The sequence below is a fragment of the Mus caroli genome, unplaced genomic scaffold, assembly GCF_978045245.1.
Source record: "Mus caroli unplaced genomic scaffold, Mus_caroli_1 scaffold_2, whole genome shotgun sequence".
NCBI classification, from domain to species: Eukaryota; Metazoa; Chordata; class Mammalia; order Rodentia; family Muridae; genus Mus; species Mus caroli.
The window spans coordinates 49,706,595-49,728,011 of NW_028227257.1; the positions used below are offsets into that span (position 1 = coordinate 49,706,595).

Genomic DNA, 21,417 nt, shown 5'->3' on the forward strand with positions numbered 1-21,417 from the left:
TCTCCCGTGACCAACACTGCAGCTCTCCCTGAAATTCCATGTGCTGCAGGATTGCTTTTACCCTTCTTTCAGAAATAAGGGAATTCATGAGTGAAGAAATTGAACAGACATGAATGCATCATGTTGTTCAGATAAAATCGAGCAGCAGCATGCCTCAGAATCCCAGCTATCACAGATGGGTCTAAGTCTGCTGCAGACAACCATAGTCTTGGTTCACTGGCTACAGGAAAAGCCGGAGCCCATAGTCAAACATTCCTAACTCCCCCTTACTGTGTCCCTGAGTCACATACCTAGATATATACACAGCAAATACCTATGAACTGCTTTGGAGGAAACAGATCAAAGACTGGCCAAGATGTAGTCCATGTCCACAGACTTATTCCATGGCAAGATATAGAGTGTTTTAAATTTTTGAATGAATTTTTAATTGAAATTGGTATATGGTTTCAAATAAATCTTCAGATTTTTATGAGGATCTGAAAAGTTCATAGTGATGGGCCATATTGTTCATGGTGACAGCTGGCTAAGGTGACCACCAACTGTCCTCGACCTGGGCAGAGCTCTGGCTTAACAGGGTCACTGAGATTCCTACTAAAGACCAACACGGTCTTTAAGTACTTTACAGATAACATCAAACTAGCTCCTCAGAGCAACCCTATGAAGTCAATGTCACCAGCATTCCTGTCCTTTAGCAAATGAACCTGGGCAGAGTTCAAAACTGGTCAGTTAGAGAGTTGGCTCTTAGATATACTCTTTAAATCAGCTGATTTGTCTGCAAAAACCTAGATAATTCCACTTTTAGCTGTGTAGGTAGGCTGGTTTCCACTTCAGCTACTCAGTCCTACTGCTGAAATGAAGAAGTACCCATGGAGTTTATGAGAGCACATCAACATGGCTGTGCTCCAATAAAGCTTTATTTACAAAACCAGATTGTCTTGTGGATTTGTTCCGAAGGGCTTAGCTAGCCAACTCCCATTTGTGATTGTATGCTATGCACTGCTAATAATCATCACGAACATTCATGTTGCCTGCCAGGATCCTGAGACATCGTGTGGCCTGAACCCTAACTTCTTCCCTGTGCAACTGAATTTCTGTGAGGCGGCCGTCTACTTTGAACATTAACCATAAGGCAGCTGTTTTCCTCCAGACACTGAGTATAACACGGTGAGAAAGGAAGAAAACACCATCTCCTCATGGACCTTCTGTCCGTTGGGAGAATGCAATAAGATAAACAAGGCAGAGGCACAACATGTTTTGTCGGTTTGTTTTTGAGATAGGGTTTGAATTTAAACCCAAGCTTCTCCACCTTAGCCTTCTGAGTGCTGGCTTATTGCCAGTGGCCATCACGTCCAAAAAAGAACACATGATGGGAGCCGGGCATGGTGGCACACGCCTTTAATCCCAGCACTCGGGAGGCAGAGGCAGGTGGATTTCTGAGTTAGAGGCCAGCCTGGTCTACAAAGTGAGTTCCAGGACAGCCAGGGCTACATAGAGAAACCCTGTCTGGAAAAACAAAAACAAAAACAAAAACAAACAACAACAACAACCCTCCCCCCAAAAAACAAAAACAAGAACACATGATGGGTAAATAGGATATAAACAGAAGTGTGTGTGTGTGCGCGCGCGCGCCCACGTGTGGGCAAACACAGGTGCATTTCAGCTGAGAACTCTAGCAAAGCTCCCACTGAGAAGTGGCCTTTGTTAGCTCAGCTTTGTGGAGATTGTAACCATGTTTCTCCCATGAGTTTCAGGTTAGGTCTCTTTTCCTATGATCTGACAGAGGTTGCCAGGGACACCCAGGAAAGCAGATGTGGCAAAAGGGCACACATAAAGGAACAGGCACAACACAGGCCAAGAAGTCATCTTTCCTGGGTCCAGGTGAGCACTGTGAGAGAGTGATGGGAGCACCCAGGCGCTTACCAAGAAGCCAACTGAATCTTCCTGCATGCGGTTGTTCCCTCACTCTGGCATCTCTGCTCTCCCACAGCTCTGTACCCTGACTGCTACCTTCTCTCCTCTGTGCAGACTCTTGTGTGGCTGGATCCTGCTCTGACAGAACACTCCACTGAATACCTCCTCTAGATATGCCAACCTCAGGTACATCTTAAACGGGAGAGGAGACAACTGGCCTTCCCCACAGCACAGCACACTTCACACGCATGCGGGGCTGGCCCTAGAGTGGGTGAATGCACAGCTGGAGGGGACAGCTGCACTCCAGACCGTGCAAGGCTCTTCTCACCTGCCTTACCCTGTTTCTGGTCTGTGACAGGTATTCAGCAAGGATGGGAACACTAGTTTATCCTTGAAAGCTGTTGTAAGATTCTCAAGGAGGACACAGAGAGGATTTCTAAATGAGACACCTGGTACAAGGTACCATGTTCCAAATACCTGTAGTCCTAGAACTACTTTTTTTTTTTTTTTTTTTTTTTTGAAGTAGAGGCATTTGTTTTCAGTGGGTCTAATATTTATAAAGATCGTAGGTACACATCATGGCTCAATCTACTTCCTTATATAACTATATCCAATCTTCCAAAGAACTTTCATTTATAACTAACCTTCAGTACTAGCAGAATTCTATAGAGTGTGGGGACCCGGCTGAGAGTCTCAGTCAAGACAAACTATTCCTGTTTCACATCTGGGTGGAGGTTAAACTATCCTCTATGATTTATCCTGTGCTAAGACAATCATATCAGACTATCTACTTCTATATGGGCTGGAGAGATGGCTCAGTGGTTAAGAGCACTGACTGATCTTCCAAAGGTCCCGAGTTCAAATCCCAGCAACCACATTAGATCTGACTCCCTCTTCTGGAGTGTGTGTAGACAGCTACAGTGTATTTATGTATAATAAATAAATCTAAAAAAAAAAAAGACTATCTTCTATTAAAAGGTTATACTTGTACCATCTAATATGGTAGTCAGCCACTTGTGGTTATTAAAAATCAAAATTAATTACAATAAAAAAACAGGAGAAATGAGGTTTCCCAGTTCTTCATTTTGAGAATTCCATAGCCACAAGTAGCTGCCTGCTACCACATGGGGCATCTCCCTCCTTACAGAAAACTTACTGGATGGTTTTAGTGGTTCGCCTAAAGCCCCAGAGCCTCTCACAGGCTGGCATGACCCAGGACCTGTGGATAGACTGCCTCAGGAGAACTGTCCCCAGCAACAAAGAGCACACCTGAAGGGGCCACAGTCAAACGAGGGTGGGAGAGACATGACGGTGTAGGCCACAGGCAGGAGGCTGAGGAAGAGCACCAACAGCAGCAGGCCCATGTAGAAGTTGTTGGATCGGGAGGCTTTAAACACACGCTCGTGCGGAACGTTGCTGCTCATCACTGCCCAGCACTGGAAGTACATGGAGGTCAACAGGCGCAGGACATTGATGCCCACCAGTCCTGGAGCATAGAAGGAGCCCATCCTGAAAGGTCAGAGACAGGATACCTGGTTGACCTGGTAGCAGGCGAGGGAGGGCTAATAGAAGGTGATGGGACGGATGGGTGGATCAGGGGCGTGCAGTCAAGTTACTTTCCTGAAGGGCCCAAGAGCAGAGGCCTCCTGTTTAGCCAAGATATTTGCCATCAGGCTGGAGCCATCCAGTCCGCAAGAGAGGGAGATAACTGAGCAATCCCGGCTGGGACCCTGGCTAGGATTTTATCATTGCTTCCTATCGGCAGATCACGTGGTCTCTGGCCTCCAGGAGCACCCCACCAGGCTGGTGTGGCTTACGGACAGACTACAGACTCTGTAGCCTCCAGAGGAGGAAATTCCTTCCTTCCCTCTCACTTTCCTCTTCCCCATTTCCTCCGCCCTTCTGTTGCCCCCAATCCCGTCCCCCGCTGTTCTCTCTCCATTTCTACGTTCTCTGCAACACACTGGTTACGTTTAGTTTTTCCGCTTCTCATCCTGCTCTCTGGCTTTCTGATGAAAGCGGGAGCTGAGAGAGGCGAGGTGATTCGCTGGCCCCTCCCTGCTCACCGAGAGAAGTTGGAGGCTCCAGTTCTTTGACTCCCCCCTTTATATGATCCTCAGGGGAAACAGGAAACTCACCAGATCATTCCTTGGTTGAAGATCAAACCCAACACATTTCCACTAATATCAAACTCGGCATATGAGGGCTGGAGAGAAAGGAAGGACAAGAGGGGAAGGGGGGACTGAGAGAGCAAGCGATCATTAGGTGACACCAGCTGGAGCCTGCCAAGTCAAGACAATTCACCCCAAAATGCCTGCCTTGGGTTTCTTCCTGCTTTTTTTGTTTTTGTGGTTTTTGTTTTTGTTTTTTGTTTTGTTAATCTTCAATAGTTTCACTATGTAGCTCAGACTGGCCTCAAACTTATGGTGAGCCTTATGTCTCAACTTCTCAAGCTTTGAGGTTAAAGCATCATACCCAATAGGTTCTGTTTAATAGGCTTTTGACATACATACATTTGTTTGTTTGTTTATAGACAAGGTTCATGTAGCCCAGGCTGCCCTCTAGCTTGTTATATAGCTAGAACTTCTGATTCTCTTGCCAACACCTCCCAAGTGCTGGGATTATAGGTGTGTGCTATCATTCTTGGCTTAGGCAGTGCTGGGGATTGAACCCAGGGCCTTTGGCATGCTGGGCAAGTATTCCACCAAATGACCTCTATCACCATCTTTGTTTTAAACTTTTAAAGAAAAGTTTTGAAGTTTTAATTAATTTTTATTTTATGGGTATAGATGTTTTGTTTGTGTCAGTGTACCACATATGTGTAGTGACCTAAAAAAAAACCACAAGAGGGCATCAGATCCCTTGGAACGGACACTCTTAGCAGCTTTGTAGGCTGGAAACAACCCAGGTTCCCTGCAAGAGCAATAGTGCTCTTAACTGCTAAACTGGGTCCTTAGCCCCCAGAGTTTTGAAGTTATTAAAACTGAGGCTGCTGGGCAGTGGTGGCGCACGCCTTTAATCCCAGCACTTGGGAGGCAGAGGCAGGCAGATTTCTGAGTTCGAGGCCAGCCTGGTCTACAAAGTGAGTTCCAGGACAGCCAGGGCTACACAGAGAAACCCTGTCTCAAAAAACCAAAACACACACACACACACACACACACACACAAAAGAAAGAAAAAACCAAACCAAAACAAAAAAAAAACCCCAAAAAACAAAAAAACAAAAACAAAACAACCCCCCCCAAAAAAAAAACCCCAAAAAAACAAAAAAGAATAAAAAACAAACAAAAAACCTGAAGCTTTTGACAACGATGATGACACCAACAACAACCTGTAATTGTATCCACCTCTTCAGGTTGAAGCCTGACTCTCTGTTTTGGAAAGGAATTCAGCTCCTAAGGAAACATTTCATCAGTGTTTTTTTTTTTTTTTTTTTTTTTTTTCTTCGAGACAGGGTTTCTCTGTGTAGCCCTGGCTGTCCTGGAACTCACTTTGTAGACCAGGCTGGCCTCAAACTCAGAAATCTGCCTGCCTCTGCCTCCCAAGTGCTGGGATTAAAGGCGTGTGCCACCACACCCGGCCTTCATCAGTTTTAATCAGAAATGCAATTTAAGATTATAACCAAGGGAAAGATGTCCTCTCCCCATCTACAGCTCATTTAGAAAAAGTAATTTAAAAAGCATTTTATTTATTTATATTGCCTGCATGTATGCCTGTGCATCATGTGTGTGCCTGATGCCCTCAGAGGCCAGAAGCCGGTGTCAGATCCCCTGGGACTGGAGTTACAGAGAGCTGTGAGCTACCATGTGGGTTTTGGGAATTGAACCCAGAAACCCAGATCCTCTGGAAAAGTAGCCAGTGCTCTTACCAGCGAGCTATCTTTCCAGCCCCTACAGCTCATCTTTGGATAATGCTTTTCCCTACTGACTTGAAACAACATTTTTGTGATGAACGGCCGTCCCCCATAGCTTCTATCAGTGTCTACGCTTTGCACTCTGCTGCATTAGCAAGGACGTGTACTCCAGTGCCAGCTTTAGTTGTTACAGTGTCACCATTCTCTCTCTGTTTGGAACAGGGTCTCACTGTATAACCCAAGCTAGCTTTAAGTTCCCGATCTTCTGACTTCTTCTTTTGTATGTATGTATATGCGAGTGTGATGTTTGCGTGTGCACACGTGTGCACACCCATGGGTGGCATATTTACCACTCTCACTATTCCTTTGAGACAAGGGCTTTCAGGGAGGCTGAAGCTAGGCTGGCAGTCAGCAAGCCCTAGCAATCCACAGTGTTGGGGTGACAGTGTACATGTGACCCTGTCTGCTTTTCTACATGGGCGCTGGAATCTGAATGGGGTGGGTCCTTGTGCTTGCAGCAAGTGCTCTTACCCACTGAACCGCCATCTTTCCAACTGCCAAGCCTGGCTTCATATTATACCCTATTAGAGGGATGGTTTCTTTCTAAAGAGCTTTCCTATACATTCACATGCTTATTTTTGAGCAGATTTCCCTATAACTTTGCAATCTTGTGGAACTTAGAAATTAATTTGAAGACAGCAACACTGTCTTCCTATCAAAGATGTCATCACTTTTTAGGTCACCACTCTTTCACTATTGTTCTCAGGCACAGTCACAGGGTTTGTTGGTGCTGACAAGGGGTTGAATAGCATTATTTAAAACATATGCCAGAAACCTGTACTGTGGCCCATAGGTGTCAGGCACCATGCTACAGGCCAGGGTGAGGGCTGCATAAGTAATCAAGATGTGGAGTCTTTCGCCAGAAGCTCAGTTAAGGAGACGTCCTTTTCCCAACTTGACTACTGAGAACAATGTGGTGTTGTGGAAGAGATGCTCACTGGGCCAGCCTGAGGCTCCCGGAATTCACAGAAAGCCACCATAGTGAGAGAATGACATGTGCTTGAGATGAGCACTTCACCAGGTAGTGTGGCGAAGAGGGGGTCTCAGGGAGGCGATAAGAGCCAGAGAGGCTTCTCAAAGCATAATTAGAAGTCAGGGAAACAGCATCAGGTTCGTGGTTGTTCAGAGATTTCTACAATGTTTATGTATCCTAAGATTTCAGCCTTTCTCATAGAAGTCAGGTAGTTCTCCATTGGCCCGCTCTGCATTGAAAAATATAGTTCACCTTTCCCCAAAGCTGAACGCTTCTATTTTTCTTTTTAAAAAAATTTAGGAACTCTTTTTATTTTAGTACCTTATGTGTATTGTGTTTTGCCCACATGTATATCTGTGTACCATACAAGTGCCTGATGCCCATGGAGGCAAGAACGGGGTGTTAGATATTTTGAAATTAGAGTAGCTGTCAGTTACCAAGTGGGTGCTATGAATGGAACCTGGTCCTCTTAACAGTTAAAAGCAGTGCTGTTAACCACTGAGCCATCTCCTCAGCCTCCACGCCTCCATTTTCTAGTGAAGGTCACAGTGGGAAAGGGTGGAGTTGCTTCAGTGAATGCAAAGAGGACTCTTAAGTAAATATGATTAAACACACCTCACAGAACAGTGACATGCTTTAAGCATCCTCAGACATGAAATGCACGAGAGTGTATCTGAGTAGCAATATCAGAGAGGGTGGTGCTAGCACCTTAGTGAAGAACATAGGAGAAGAGCTTACAAAACCAGCCTCGAGGTCCCAACACCAGCAGTGATTCATGAACCGGACAAAACAAGCTCGGAGGAAATCCCCGACCAAGATGGTGAGGTATGTTACCAGCATGTCAGACACGGTCAGCCTCATAAACTCCTGCAGGGAGGAACACAGGAAGATAGAAGTGGCCATATGGGAACTTGTCCACTTCCCTCAAACGATCACAGCTACATAATTCTCCCTCCCATTCACCTGAATCCATCCCTGTGGCCCGATTCTTCCTGGCAGAGAAAGGACCTCAGGCTTTGGAGAAAGTGTAATTTAAGCCTCTGCTCTATAAGTCACTAATTAATTAAATAACTTCAGAATACTATCTGAACTTTGAGGAGTCAGTAACACCGTGCTTGCTGAGTTATTGGAAAGCCTTTCTTTCAAGTATGCAAATCGCCTACTTTATTAGCACTGACTAGTGCCCCATACTTATCATTGCTAGGATCTCTAGGCCCACTTTTTGCTTTTCCCATCTGCTCTGATATCCTGATTGTCCCCACTAGGACTGAATGTGATCATCAATTACTTTAGCCAATACTTCCTACTAATCAAACATTTTTCTTGATTTATAGAGAAAAGAAACCAAAGAGCCACATAGCAGAAACAAAAGAACAAGGTTTTCTCTATTTACATAGGGCATAAAGATCTGGTTGGTTTTTGTTTGTTTTGTTTTTTGTTTGTTTGTTTGTTTTAAATGGAAAGGAGCTGATAGATCTCTGTATGTAGCAGTTTCCTAGGAGATCAAAACATTCCACCCAGCGATGAATTTCCTTAAACAAGAAGGTAAACAATTCAAAGTAGGTTCATGAAGTTCCTGAAACTTACAAGATTCACTGGGCTTCTCCTTCCCAGGGGAAGCTATAAAGACTGCTGAGAGTCACTCTTTTTTTTTTTTTTTTTTTTTTTTTTTTTGAGACAGGGTTTCTCTGTGTAGCCCTGGCTGTCCTGGAACTCACTCTGTAGACCAGGCTGGCCTTGAACTCAGAAATCCGCCTGCCTCTGCCTCCCAAGTGCTGGGATTAAAGGCATGTGCCACCACACCTGGCTTGAGGGAAGTGAGCTGCAAAGAAGACCCCAAGTCCAGCTGCTGCCCATAGGAGGCTTAGACCAACTGAAGCAAATGGAAAGGATTTCTTCAACTTGTTGAACTGCTTACAGGCTGTGCAGTGGGCTCCAGGTTCCCTGCTTTAGTGAGCTGTCACCCATGCTAGAGTGAGCCTTGGTGATACAGCTGACTTTGACTCATTTCTGCTCCTGTAAGTAACCCTCACTGACATTCCTGTAAGTGACCTCCATAGAACTCATTGGTTCACCAGTTGGACTTTTGGTGTTGTTTATACTTGATCTGCTCTGAGCACACTATCTGGGGTGTGTGTCACATCTCCTTAGGAAAAGTCTTGTCACTCAACAACTCCATCACAAGTTTAAAGACAACAGATACATGTGAGGTTCTAGGATGTACCGAGCCTGCTCTATATTCAACTTGGACCTTCCAAGGTGATTAGGAAATGCCTGCTTGATGGACATGTGAGTTTTCAGGATTATTTCTCAAATGGAAAGATCAAAGAAGGGACAACGAAAAACAGAACAAGGGTCACCTTTCCAGAGAGCACAACTACTCACAATGCCCACAGCTGTCTCCCAGCAAGAACCTCTGGGCACGTCTGCAGGGTGTGGTGGTGGCCGGGGCACACTCTCATTCCCACCTGAGGAATTGTAATAGTTAAACAGGGTCCAATGAGTGATGTTCTTGATTTTCTCCTCATTAGAAAGCTGGAAGAGAACATGACAATCAGAAGTTGGATAGAACCGGAGGTAGTTCAGCTGTTTCCATGGGAACAAGTAAAACTATCTCTCTACCATCTGGCCTCCACCTTACCACTGGACAATCTTCTCAGAAAAGAACTTCTCAGGCTTTCAATCCACCAGAGGGCGCAATGGGCTAAAGTCCCTTGATCCTTTCCATAAAGTTTTCTCCCTAAGTTAGCATCCACTTACCCACCCATCCACCATTCATTTTGAGAATTCAGGGTCTAATCTGTACACACAAGTCAGTGGTGACACAAGAGTGACCAAAAGGGTTTTCTCTCAGGAAGTTCATAATCTAGTAAGTAACAGAGCTGAACAATCAGAAAACAAAGTGAGATGAGCTGTGGGAATTGTCTCTGGGGACTGAGGAGTACCCTCAGATGATGGGGAGCCTAGAGGAATCCTTTGAGGCAGTGACCTCTGGAACTGGCCAGCTACTTTCAGAGAAGGTCAAGTGGTATCTATATCCCAGAGTAAAATATAAGGCTGAGGAGTGTGGAACAGTTTCTTAGGGAAGCCAAAATGGTTGGAAGGATTGTGGCCCAGTGCTGATCACTTGCATTGTTAGGACCTTCCAAGACCTTTCTGTATCCTGCAGAATAATAACGAGGTAGTAATGAGATGAAGGAGTGAGGAAGACTCATCTGTCTCTCCAGTTTTCCCTCCTCTGTGTTCTCCAACTATCCTGCCATTTCCTGTTGGCATCCGCTCTTCACCATGCTTTTTCAGTGTCTGCTGAGACTCCCCAAGCTGAGGATTTGAGATGCCCTGTGCTCTGACTCACTGCCTACGACTTGCCCTCATTGAAGCTTATTTCACAGTGTGTTGTATTGAATGATTCTGTTTCCTGACCCTGAGCATGAAGCTGCTTGGAACAGGACTGTGTCTAATTGCCTGCTGTACCCCAGGGCCTAATTTGCAGGTGCCCCATACACATCTGACAAGCACTGATGAGCAGTTTGGCCAACTGTGACACATCACATCAGTGGACAATTATTTGGCTATTGACTAGCTATGACAGCTGTGAAACAACATAGAAAAACCTGCATACCAAATATGAGAGTACTAAATGATATAGACATAATGTAGAAAAAGACAACCTCAGAAAAAATGCAGAAAAACTGTAGCAACCACTGTCTTTGGGTTATAGATTCTGGAAGTATCTCTTCTTAATTTTCCTTCTTAAACTTCCAACATTTATTTAATTAATAGAAATTATGCACAGCAAAGTTATTATATTTGAAAGGGAACACCGTGGACAGCAGGCACAGTGGAGTTTGTAGGCTCTACCTTAAGGTGGACATCGTCCATGAGGGCCAGGAGAAACGTGTAGAGGTTTCCCAGGAAGAGGGCAAAGATGCGGCCCAGCTGCCACTTCAGCCCAGTTCGTGGGTGATAATTCTCCAAGGCAGCAATGGTTTCAAACAGAGGGGGACAAAACATCCCTAGCAGAGACATCACGATCTCCACCTGAAAATTGAAAGGAGGAGAGTTTTAAAATAAAAGAAAAATGAAAATAGATACTAAAAATTTAGAAAAAATATTAGATAGGCAAAGATCCAAAAAAGTCTACCAAAAACATTTTTTTTAAAAACATGATTCAGGGGGCTGGGGAGATGGCGAGATGGCTCAGTGGTTAAGAACACTGGCTGCTCTTCTAGAAGTCCTAAGTTCAATTCTCAGCAACCACATGGTGGCTCACAACCATCTGTAATGGGATCTGACGCCCTCTTCTGGCATACAGGTGTACATGCAGATAGAGTACTCATATACATAAATATGTATATATGTGTATCCATGCATGCCTGGGTGCCTGTAGAGGCCAAAAGAGGGTGTTGGGTCCCCTAGAACTAGACTTACAGATGGTTTTATGAGCCACCATGTGAATGCTGGGACCCAAATACAGGTCTCCTATAGAGTGTTGTTAACCAGTGAGCTATCTCTCTGCACTGTGATATTTACTTGTTTTATAACAGTTGTGTAGCTTGGCTGTCCTGGAACTCACTATGTAGACCAGCCTGGCTCAAACTTTTACAAATCCTCATGTCTCTGCTGGGATTACAGGAAATTGCACCATGATGGGCTTAATTTTGCTTTTTAAGACAAGGCCTGTAATTTAGACTTTCTGAGACTCTACTGCAGAACTAAGCTTTGAAATATTAAAAGGTATGGTTGTTTAGGGGTGGGGCAGGGAACTAGCTGGTTAAGAAATAACTGCCACTATATTAATTTTCAGAATTAATTAATATATATAGATTAATAATAATCTCTCTCTCTCTCTCTCTCTCTCTCTCTCTCTCTCTCTCTCTCTCTCACACACACACACACACACACACAAATGGCACCCAGCAAAGAGTGATTTCAGGATGTCCCCTCAGTCTTGGCATCACTGGCGACATCCGTCTTACCTCATTCCTTTCATACCAGCTGACATTTTGCATTTTGGAGAACTCCTGGGACCTTTTCACCACAAAGTAAATGAGGTACCCGCTTCCACACAGACAGCAGAGAATGAGAAAGTTGGCCAGGACTCGGAGGAATCTTGTGAGGTGGATATTCCCCTCTTTGTTACTCTCTTGTTCGTCCACTATAGACTCCTTAGCATGTGAAAAGGAGAGGTGAATAGCACCAAGTCAGGACCTGCTGCCTACAGCTGTTGTTTCTGTATTTCTATAAATAATTCAGAGGGGTGACATAATACCCTGTAGAGACTTAGAGATAACTTCTATGAACATATATATTCTGCTGTTATTGTTATCTTGGGTTTGGTTATTTTGTAATAATGAAAACTGAGATTTACTATTGCTAGACATGGTACTAAATATTTTCCACAAATTATTTCTTAATCTAACAGTGAACCAATAGAAGGGTTAGTATTCACAGGTACCAGGCACCACAGTGGTGCCTGGTACCTGTGAAGGCCAGAATGGGGTGTCAGATCCCCAGGAACTGGAGTCATAGACAGTTGTGAGCTGCCATGTGGGTTCCGGGAATGGAACCCAGGTTCTCTGTAAAAGTAACCAGTACTTTTAATCTCTGAGCCATCTCTCAAGCCCCTTAGATTAAAATTTTAATCTTGAGTTTCAAGTATGGGAGTTGTCAAATAGCCTATAAAGTTCACACAGTAGATACTGTTAGCCTGCAGTCCATGTATGTCTCTCTCTTCTCACCACTGCCACACCATTACTGCAGGACAATAACCATAGACAATATGTAAGTAAATGTGTATGTTTTTGTTTCAATAAAGTCTTATTTACAAAAGTAAGCAGCAGTTTGGATTTGCTCTCCAAACTATATTTTGCCAATTTCTCTTCTTAGGGTTTCTTAATATTGAATGCTGTTTTTGTTTGTTTGTTTTCTGTTTTGCTTTGTGTGCATTGGGTGTGTGTGTGTGTGTGTGTGTGTGTCACATATTTTTTTTGATAAGGAGAATTTAAGTTTATGGCTAGACTTTTATGTTTTGGGAATTATCATAAATAAAGTTTTAATATCAGTTTGTTTTCTGTTAGTATAAAAATATAATCATACTTATATGATCATACTTATGTCCTGGATCAGTAACTCTCTATGAAGACATGTGCAATAATGGGAAAACTTGGTCTCTTGGACCAACTGCCTGGGAGGAGACCTCTCTACCAATCATCAGTTACTGTGTTCACTCTGAGGTCTAGCTAACTCACCAGACAACTAGTGTATTGTGGGAAGCCACATGTGCCGTTGCAGGGTGGTGCTGGCTACCACTGGCCACCATAGGCAGTAAAGTTTTTTTGCCAAGATGAGGTTTTGAGAATTAACCAAAATTAACCAATCAGATGAGAGACAAGTTAACCAATCAGATGAGAGATAAGTTAACCAATCAGATGAGAGACAAGTTAACCAATCAGATGTAGACATGCAAATGAGGTGGTAAGTATAACCCATGCATAACCAATCCGGGTGTGAGACACGCCTCTCCTAGGCCTATATAAGCAGCACCAGTTCTGGACTTGGGGTCTCTTCACCTCTGCAATCAAGCTCTCCCAATAAACGTGTGCAGAAGGATCCTATTGCAGTGTCGTTCTTGCTGGCGAGTTGGGCGCATGCAAGAGTGTATGAAATATACTAATTGTAGCTGTCTTTGAACACACCAGAAGGGGGCATTGGATCTCATTACAGGTGGTTGTGAGCCACCGTGTGGTTGCTGGGCTTTGAACTGAGGATCTCTGGAAAAGCAGACAGTGCTCTTAACTGCTGAGCCATCTCTCCAGCCCTCAATTCTACCTTGTTACATGTAGGAGGTACAGACGTCCTTGTGCTCACATGTGAACACTAGGGAAACTAGAAAGGTTAAATACACAGAGCTGTCTCTTCAAAGGGAGAAATGTATAATCTGCTGTCTTAGTCAGGTTTTCTATTCTTGGACAAAACAGCATGACCAAGAAGCAAGCTGGGGAGGAAGGGGTTTATTTGGCTTATGCTTCCACATTGTTGTTCATCACTGAAAGAAGTCAGGACTGGAACTCAAGCAGGTCAGGAAGCAGGAGCTGATGTAGAGGCCTTGGAGGGATGTTACTTATTGGCTTGCTTTGGGGATTACAGTTAATTAAATTGAATGAATCTCAGAAGAGACCTTGAACTTTGGACTTTTAACATTGTTGCGACTGCTATAGACTATGAGGATTTTGAAAGTTGGACTAAATGCATTTTGCATTATGCTATGTTTAAGTATGGCCCCCATAGACTCATGTTTTTGAACAAGTCTATGGGGACCAGGGAGTGGAATGTGATGGCTTGTATATCCTTGGACCAGGGAGTGGCACCATCTGAAGGTGTGGCCTTGTTGGGATAGGTGTGACCTGGTTGGAATGGGTGTGTCACTGTGGGTGTGGGTATAAGATCCTCAACCTAGTTGCCTGGAAGTCAGTCTTCCACTAGCAGCCTTTGGATGAAGACATAGAACTTTCAGCTCCTCCTGTGCCATGCCCGCCTGGATACTGCCATGCTCCCACCTTGATGATAATGGACTGAACCTCTGAACCTGTAAGCCAGCCCCAATTAAATGTTGTTTTTTATAAGACTTGCCTTGGTCATGGTGTCTGTTCACAGCAGTAAAACCCTAACTAAGACATCTGCTTTCTGCTCAGAAGGCTAGGAACAGAGGTGGTTAATATCCTGGTGACCTTTGTGATAACTGTATGACTGAGACCACACCAGATCCTCCCCTAGACACTTGAGATGTCACATATAGTCAATCTATAGAGCCTATCTTGGACAATGCCACATGTACTCTATAAAGAGTTTCAGTGTTGTCAGGAGCCATCTAGGAACGGCTAAAGGCATGCAAGTAACTCTTCTGGAGTTGGCCCACCACTCTGCATGGCTGAGATGGGCAAGCTCTGACTTGTAGGAGGTGGCCCACCACTCTGTGTGGCTGAGATGGGCAAGCTCTGACTTGTAGGAGGTGGCCCACCACTCTGTGTGGCTGAGATGGGCAAGCTCTGACTTGTAGGAGTTGGCCCACCACTCTGTGTGGCTGAGAGGGCAAGCTCTGACTTGTAGGAGATGGCCCACCACTCTGAATGGCTGAGATAGGCAAGCTCTGACTTGTAGGAGGTGGCCCACCACTCTGCATAGCTGAGATGGGCAAGCTCTGACTTGTAGGAGGTGGCCCACCACTCTGCATGGCTGAGATGGGTAAGCTCTGACTTGTAGGGCCTTCAGAGATTTTGTCCCAGGATTGCTTCTTACTACTGATATGCCTTTTTCTGTCACTATTACATAGGCTAATGATTCCTGGGCATCAGCCTACCCTATTGGGCAGACTTCCTGCAGATCAACATAAAGATGAACTTTCATGATGAATTAATGAATTTATAGAATTCCTAATTTTAGGAAAAATGTTTTGTTTGTTTGTTTGTTTGTTTGTTTTGTTTTTCTTTTGTTTTTTGAGACAGGGTTTCTCTGTGTAGTCGTGGCTGTCCTGGAACTCACTCTGTAGCCCAGGCTGGCCTCGAACTCAGAAATCCGCCTGCCTCTGCCTCCCGAGTGCTGGGATTAAAGGCGTGCGCCACCACGCCCGGCTGTAGGAAAAATGTTTTAAGAGATGATTTTAACTTTTTGTTAGAAAGATGTAATAAAGTTAAAATCAAGAATAAAATATGCTAATTCCTCATAGAATAGTAAGTAAAGACTGTAAATAAAGAATTCAGTGAACTTTTATAAATTGTACTAAAAAGATAAAGAGGCTTGGGACAAATCTGTGATCAAGGAAAAACATTCGTTCTAGGTCAGATCCAAGGATAAAACACAGTGTGTACTATGATAAAGCAAGGCCATGTGAAACTGTGGCTTTGAACTTATACTGAGCTTAAAGAATGAAACACTGCTTTGAAGTTAACTATCAACATCCTTCTGTATCTCCCCTTTTATGTAATACTTTATCTATGATATAATTGTCTAAAGAACTTTTGCCTAAGAAGGTATAAAAAGGCCAGAGAGAAAAATAAAGTGGTGGCTTGAGGGCCTCTTCCTTATCTACCAAATGTATATATGTCTAAGTCTGTTTGTTTATATGTATGCATATACATACGTGTGTAGGTGTATGTGTATATATGTGAGTATGCATGAACACTTGTGGAACTTATGAGACAGGTGGTTAGGCCCGACTAGAATGTTTGTGTAAGAATGTATTTGTGTCTGTGCATATTGCCTATGCAAAAGATTTTCTTTTTTTCTCTTTTCTTCCTTAGTTACTAAGAGTTAACAAGCCCAAGCCTCTTGCCTGGCCAGCAAGAGGTTCTTGAGCCACAGAGGAAAGGGCCCTACCAATTTAGCTTTTTCTTTTCTTTTTAATCCTCTGCTGCTAACAGAAAGTGTTTATTACCAGAAGCCAACACTTTTGGCCTTAGGATAGCAAAGCATCATAGACAGAATTGTCAAAGATAAATAAACTTTGTCCTCATGGCTGACTCTATATTGCATGCTGCCTTCCTCAAAGAACTGATGCAGGGCTGGACTCCTGAACAGTATTTTCATGTTTTAAGTTTTGTATGTGAGATTGAGTTAGTTATCACCAGAAAATCTTCCTTCAAATTATACCATGTTTAAATATGCCTAAAATAAACTACTCGGGGCCAGAGTATCAAAGTCTGAACTAACATCTGCTACTGAGTTGTGTTGGAGCAGGCATCCTTTCTGTTTCATGTGAATCGTTACTCTGCTGGTCTTGGTGGTCCCAGTTATATGTGTGTGCTACCTCTGCTTTCAGTAGTAAATGCTTTATTCATAATCGTTTTATTATAGGCATGGCATGACCCTTGGTCTGGTCTAGAGTCACAGCCACTCCAGCATTTCCTGCCCATGGCTGCAGATGGCTGAGAGGAAAGGACAAACTGACTCAGGTGAAAGGACTCCGGCCCAGTTAACCCATTTGGTAGGTAGTAGGCTCAAATCTTTTGTTGACAGTGAGTGGAAGAGCTAAGTGAAAAGGGAGCTAAGCAAAGCTGATGTACAGTGAGTCATCAGGAAAGAGCCCACCAAACCAGGCAGAAGAAGCCATCAAGAGCTTGGAGTGGAAACCAAGGAGAGTGGAGCAGTCCTATAACCCCTGCCCTCAGGAAGCTGAGCCAGGAGGATCACAAGTTCAAGGCTACTCTAGGCTACATAGTGAGACCCCTGTCTTAAAGGCTTGTAGTAGATTTACAGCCATGGAAGAACAATATAACATGCAGTGTTTTCATGCTATAGTTTCTGCCTCTGTTCATTTATTTACTGTCTGGTTCATAGTTGCTTGATTGAGACACAGTTTGCTATGTAATAGCCCAGCCTGGCCTCAAACTCAGGATCTTCCCACTTTCATTCCCAAGTGCCAGGATTTCAAGTGTGTACCACCATGATGGTGATTTATTTTGGCTGAACTATAGTTCATCAGCCCACTTCAAATTTCTTGGGAACAAAATAGTGAGGACTGTAAGGGACATGGATTGTAAGAAATACAAGGTTAATTCTTTCATTCACACATCCTTAAATGGGTGTTCTACTACTTGGAGAGCTTTAAAAAACAAACAGCTAACCTAAACAACAACAATAACAATGCTAGCCAATCACATAAGAACCTTAAAGAGCCTGGGCAGGGCAGTTTTAGAGCTCCTTATGCAATTCTAGCACATAGAGAAGATTGACACGAGTCGTCCTTCCATGAACGCTTCCAGAGAGGAATGTCATGAGGGAAGAGGCAGGAGCAGACTTCAGAAGTCAGGATTCTCTGTTATGTAAGAAAGATTCTTAGGGTGCCCCCGCTGTGAGCAACCTTTTAGAAGGTGTGTGTACTGATATGGCTCTCACAGGTTATATATTTGGAGATCCCATTTCCTCTCACCTAGCTGGGGGAAGCTTCCCAGTGGCTAGAGGGACCCAGCGTTTTCTCGGGAAGGAGGGTCAGCTGCAGGGACAATACCTTGAAGCTGGTAGTGATGGAGACATATTTGTTGTCTGCTGTCTCTGAGTTCCCAATGAGGTAGTCCCAGCTGGTGAACATCTTGAAGCTGAATGTGAAGCTGTCACTGTCCCCCTCGCTGGTGCTACCCTGGGTATTGCTGGCCATCCTAGAGAACATAAGCTCCTTTTGTTACACCTATCTCTTTTCTGATACATCAGCCTATGGGATCCTTGGCCTAAGTCAGTCTTAGGCTCAAGATGATCTCTAATGAAGGGGCAAGGCAGGGAGGGACGTTAGTTAGGTCAATTTTTATTACATGGGACTACCTGTGGGATTCCAATCATGGATTTCACCAGATAGTGTGGGAGTTTTGTGCTCCCCCGATTCTATCTTGCCTGTTGACTTTTTGGACTTGCTGTTTCACAGCACCTAGGTGGCTTTGGTTCATCACAGAAACATCCCATATTCATGGTCTGAACTATTTTCTTTTTATTCAAAGGATATACATTAAGAAGATGGACTCACTGTTAAAGTGCTTGCTACGGGCAAGAGGACCTGAGTTGGGGCTCCTAGCACTTAGGTAAAGAACCATGTGTGTCTGCAATTCCAGGGCTGGGGAAGTGGAGATAGATGGATCCCCAGAGCTCACTGGCCAGACAATCTGGCTGAACTGGTAGAATTCAGGTTCAGTGGGCGCTCCTATCTCAAAAAATAAGGCAGAGAGTGATAGAGGAATACATATAAAAATGAACAAAAGAGACACTGACATATAAAGGCCAGTCCTGACCACTGAGGAAGGTAGAGCTGGGGACAGAGAGGCTGCCATGATTAATCACAGCCATACAAATTCTTTTGGTATAGGTCTATTAAATATATATGTAAATATTTATTTACTTCATTCATTCATTCATTTTGAGGCTGAGCCCTGGAGAAACTTCCAGCCACCTTATCAGGCACTACATTCTGTCTCAAGCCACAATGGCCTTTTGCAAGTTTGGGAAACTGGATGGGCTGTCCTGATAGGAATTCTGGAATTGTTTGCTGTCACTGGGTCTCTGCATATTTTCTTTTCATGCTTACATCATACCCTTCAACCTTTGACCTCACTGTCTGTGCTCTGCCTCATTTAGAGGGGTTTTATTTCATAAAGCTCATTTCCCTGAGCTTCACATAATATCTGGCTTATCACGTATATTTCACAATCTTCATTGGCTTAATGTGATCACTAATACTGAGTGTCAACTTGTCGAGATCTAGAATCATCTAGGAGACACACCTCTGGACATGTTGGTGAGGGGTTATCTAGACTAGGTTAATAGAGTTAGGAAGACCAAACTGCTGGTGGCACTATCCCTTGGGCTAGGCTCCTGGACTGAATAGAAAGGAGACAGCTCAAGTGACTAGCAATCATGTCTCTGCTTCCTGACTGTGGAGGCAATGTGACCAGATGCCTCAAGTTCCTGCCACCAGAGCATCCCTGCCATGAAGTAGTGTACCCTAGAACTGTGAGCCCAAATAAGACCTTTCTCCCTTAAATTGCCTTTGTCAGTTACCTTGTCACAGCAGCGACAGCAAACTAGAAGACTTGTGTAGTTGCTTGTTTGCTTCTTTTTGAAGTATATCTCAGGAAAGTACACACAGAGGAGTCAGAGGAGAGTTGTTTGAGTGAAGAAAGATCAACTCCCTTTTATTTACATACTTATATCATCTATATATCATCAACTCCCTCTTATTTACATACTTATATCATCTATATACACCTTATGTATACACAGCCCCACTTGCTTATTTACTTATAGATGACCCTTATACTTACGACCTAATGACGATCATCAAGCTGTAGCCAAACACGCTGACCCCCACCATAAAGTAAGCCATGGGCAGCCTGTACCTCAGCCATCCAATGGTCCGTTGGTTGTTGTAGTAGCCATAGAAGAGAGCAGAATATTTGATGTAGCCCTGTAGGAAAGACATCCAAAGTGTTTATAATCTTAGAGGAGAGATTAATTGTACATTTCTGTTCTATCAGGGATTTCTGTCTGAGTTTAAAAGCAGGTCTACAGAGGAAGAGTCCCAAATACTCCGTTCATAGTGTTTCCAGAGTCCATCCACAGTCATTGTCTGTGCCTTTGCCATCCATCCACTGCATAGAGAGCATGGAGATTCAGGAAGGAGAGGTGAGAGAGAGCGAGAGCGAGAGCGAGAGGGAGAGCGAGCGAGAGAGAGAGAGAGAGAGAGAGAGAGAGAGAGAGAGAGAGAGAGAGCGAGAGAGAGCGCACATGTACCCAAAATGTGTGCCCAAGAATGCATAGCTCCAAGCTATCGTGTTTGATAACCAGGGTTTTTGTTTTAAATTGGGTATTTTCTTTATTTACATTTCAAATGTTATTCCCATTCCTGGTTTCCCCTCCGATAACCTCTTCCCCCTATCCCCTCTCTCCTCCCCCTGCTCACCAACCCACCCACTCCCACTTCCTGGCCCTGGCATTCCCCTACACTGGGGCATACAGCCCTTCACAAGACCAAGGGCCTCTCCTCCCATTGAAGTCCAACTAAGCCATCCTCTGCTACATATGCAGCTGGAGCCATGAGTCACACCATGTGTACTCTTTGGTTGGTGGTTTAGTCCCTGGGAGCTCTAGGGGTACTGGTTAGTTCATATTGTTCCTCCTCCTATGGGGCTGCAAACCCCTTCAACTCCTTGGGTCCTTTAACTCCTTCATTGGGAATCCTGTGCTTAGTCCAATGGATGGCTGTAAGCATCCACTTCTGTATTTGTCAGGCACTTGCAGAGTCTCTCAGGAGACAGCTATATCAGGGTCCTGTCAGCAAGCACTTATTGGCATCCACAATAGTGTCTGGGTTTGGTGATTGCATATAGGATGGATTCCCAGGTGGGGCAGTCTCTGGATGGTCATTCCTTCAGTCTCTGCTCCACACTTTGTCTCTGTAACTCCTTCCATGGGTGTTTTTTTCCCCAAAAAAGGATTGAAGTATCCACACTTTGGCCTTCCTTCTTCTTGGGTTTCATGTGGTTTGTGAATTGTGTCTTGGGTATTCTGAGCTTCTGGGCTAATATCCACGTATCAGTGAGTGCATACCATGTGTGTTCTTTTGGGTTACCTCACTCAGGATGATAGCCTCCAGATCCATCCATTTGCCTAAGAATTTCATAAATTCATTGTTTTTAATAGCTGAGTAGTACTCCATTGTGTAAATGTATCACATTTTCTGTATCCATTCCTCTGTTGAGGGATATCTGGGTTCTTCCCAGCTTCTGGCTATTATAAATAAGGCTGCTATGAACGTAGTGGAGTATGTGTCCTTATTACATGTTGGAGCATCTTCTGGGTATATGCCCAGGAGTAGTATTGCTGGGTCTTCAGGTAGTATTATGTCCAATTTTCTGAGGAACTGCCAAACTGATTTCCAGAGTGGTTGTACCAGCTTGCAATTCTACCAGCAATGGAGGAGTGTTCCTCTTTCTCCACATCCTTGCCAGCATCTGCTGTCACCTGAATTTTGATCTTAGCCATTCTGACTGGTGTGAGGTGGAATCTCAGGGTTGTTTTGATTTGCATTTCCCTGATGACTAAGGACGTTGAACATTTTTTTTTGGGGGGGATGCTTCTCA

At 44.1% G+C, this 21,417-nt stretch overlaps 1 protein-coding gene across 1 annotated transcript in view; it reads right to left on the reverse strand.

Moving 5' to 3' along the window:
• Positions 1–21,417, reverse strand: part of Tmc2 (transmembrane channel like 2) — a 66,828-nt gene that overhangs the window by 12,678 nt on the left and 32,733 nt on the right. The window contains exons 8-15 of the mRNA XM_021155673.2: positions 19,600–19,742; positions 17,802–17,949; positions 11,776–11,964; positions 10,658–10,837; positions 9,182–9,331; positions 7,535–7,663; positions 4,050–4,117; positions 3,181–3,420 (exon numbers count right to left, since the gene is read on the reverse strand). Coding sequence (XP_021011332.2) covers positions 3,181–3,420; positions 4,050–4,117; positions 7,535–7,663; positions 9,182–9,331; positions 10,658–10,837; positions 11,776–11,964; positions 17,802–17,949; positions 19,600–19,742 — 1,247 coding nt within the window. The remainder of the gene's footprint in view (positions 1–3,180; positions 3,421–4,049; positions 4,118–7,534; positions 7,664–9,181; positions 9,332–10,657; positions 10,838–11,775; positions 11,965–17,801; positions 17,950–19,599; positions 19,743–21,417) is intronic.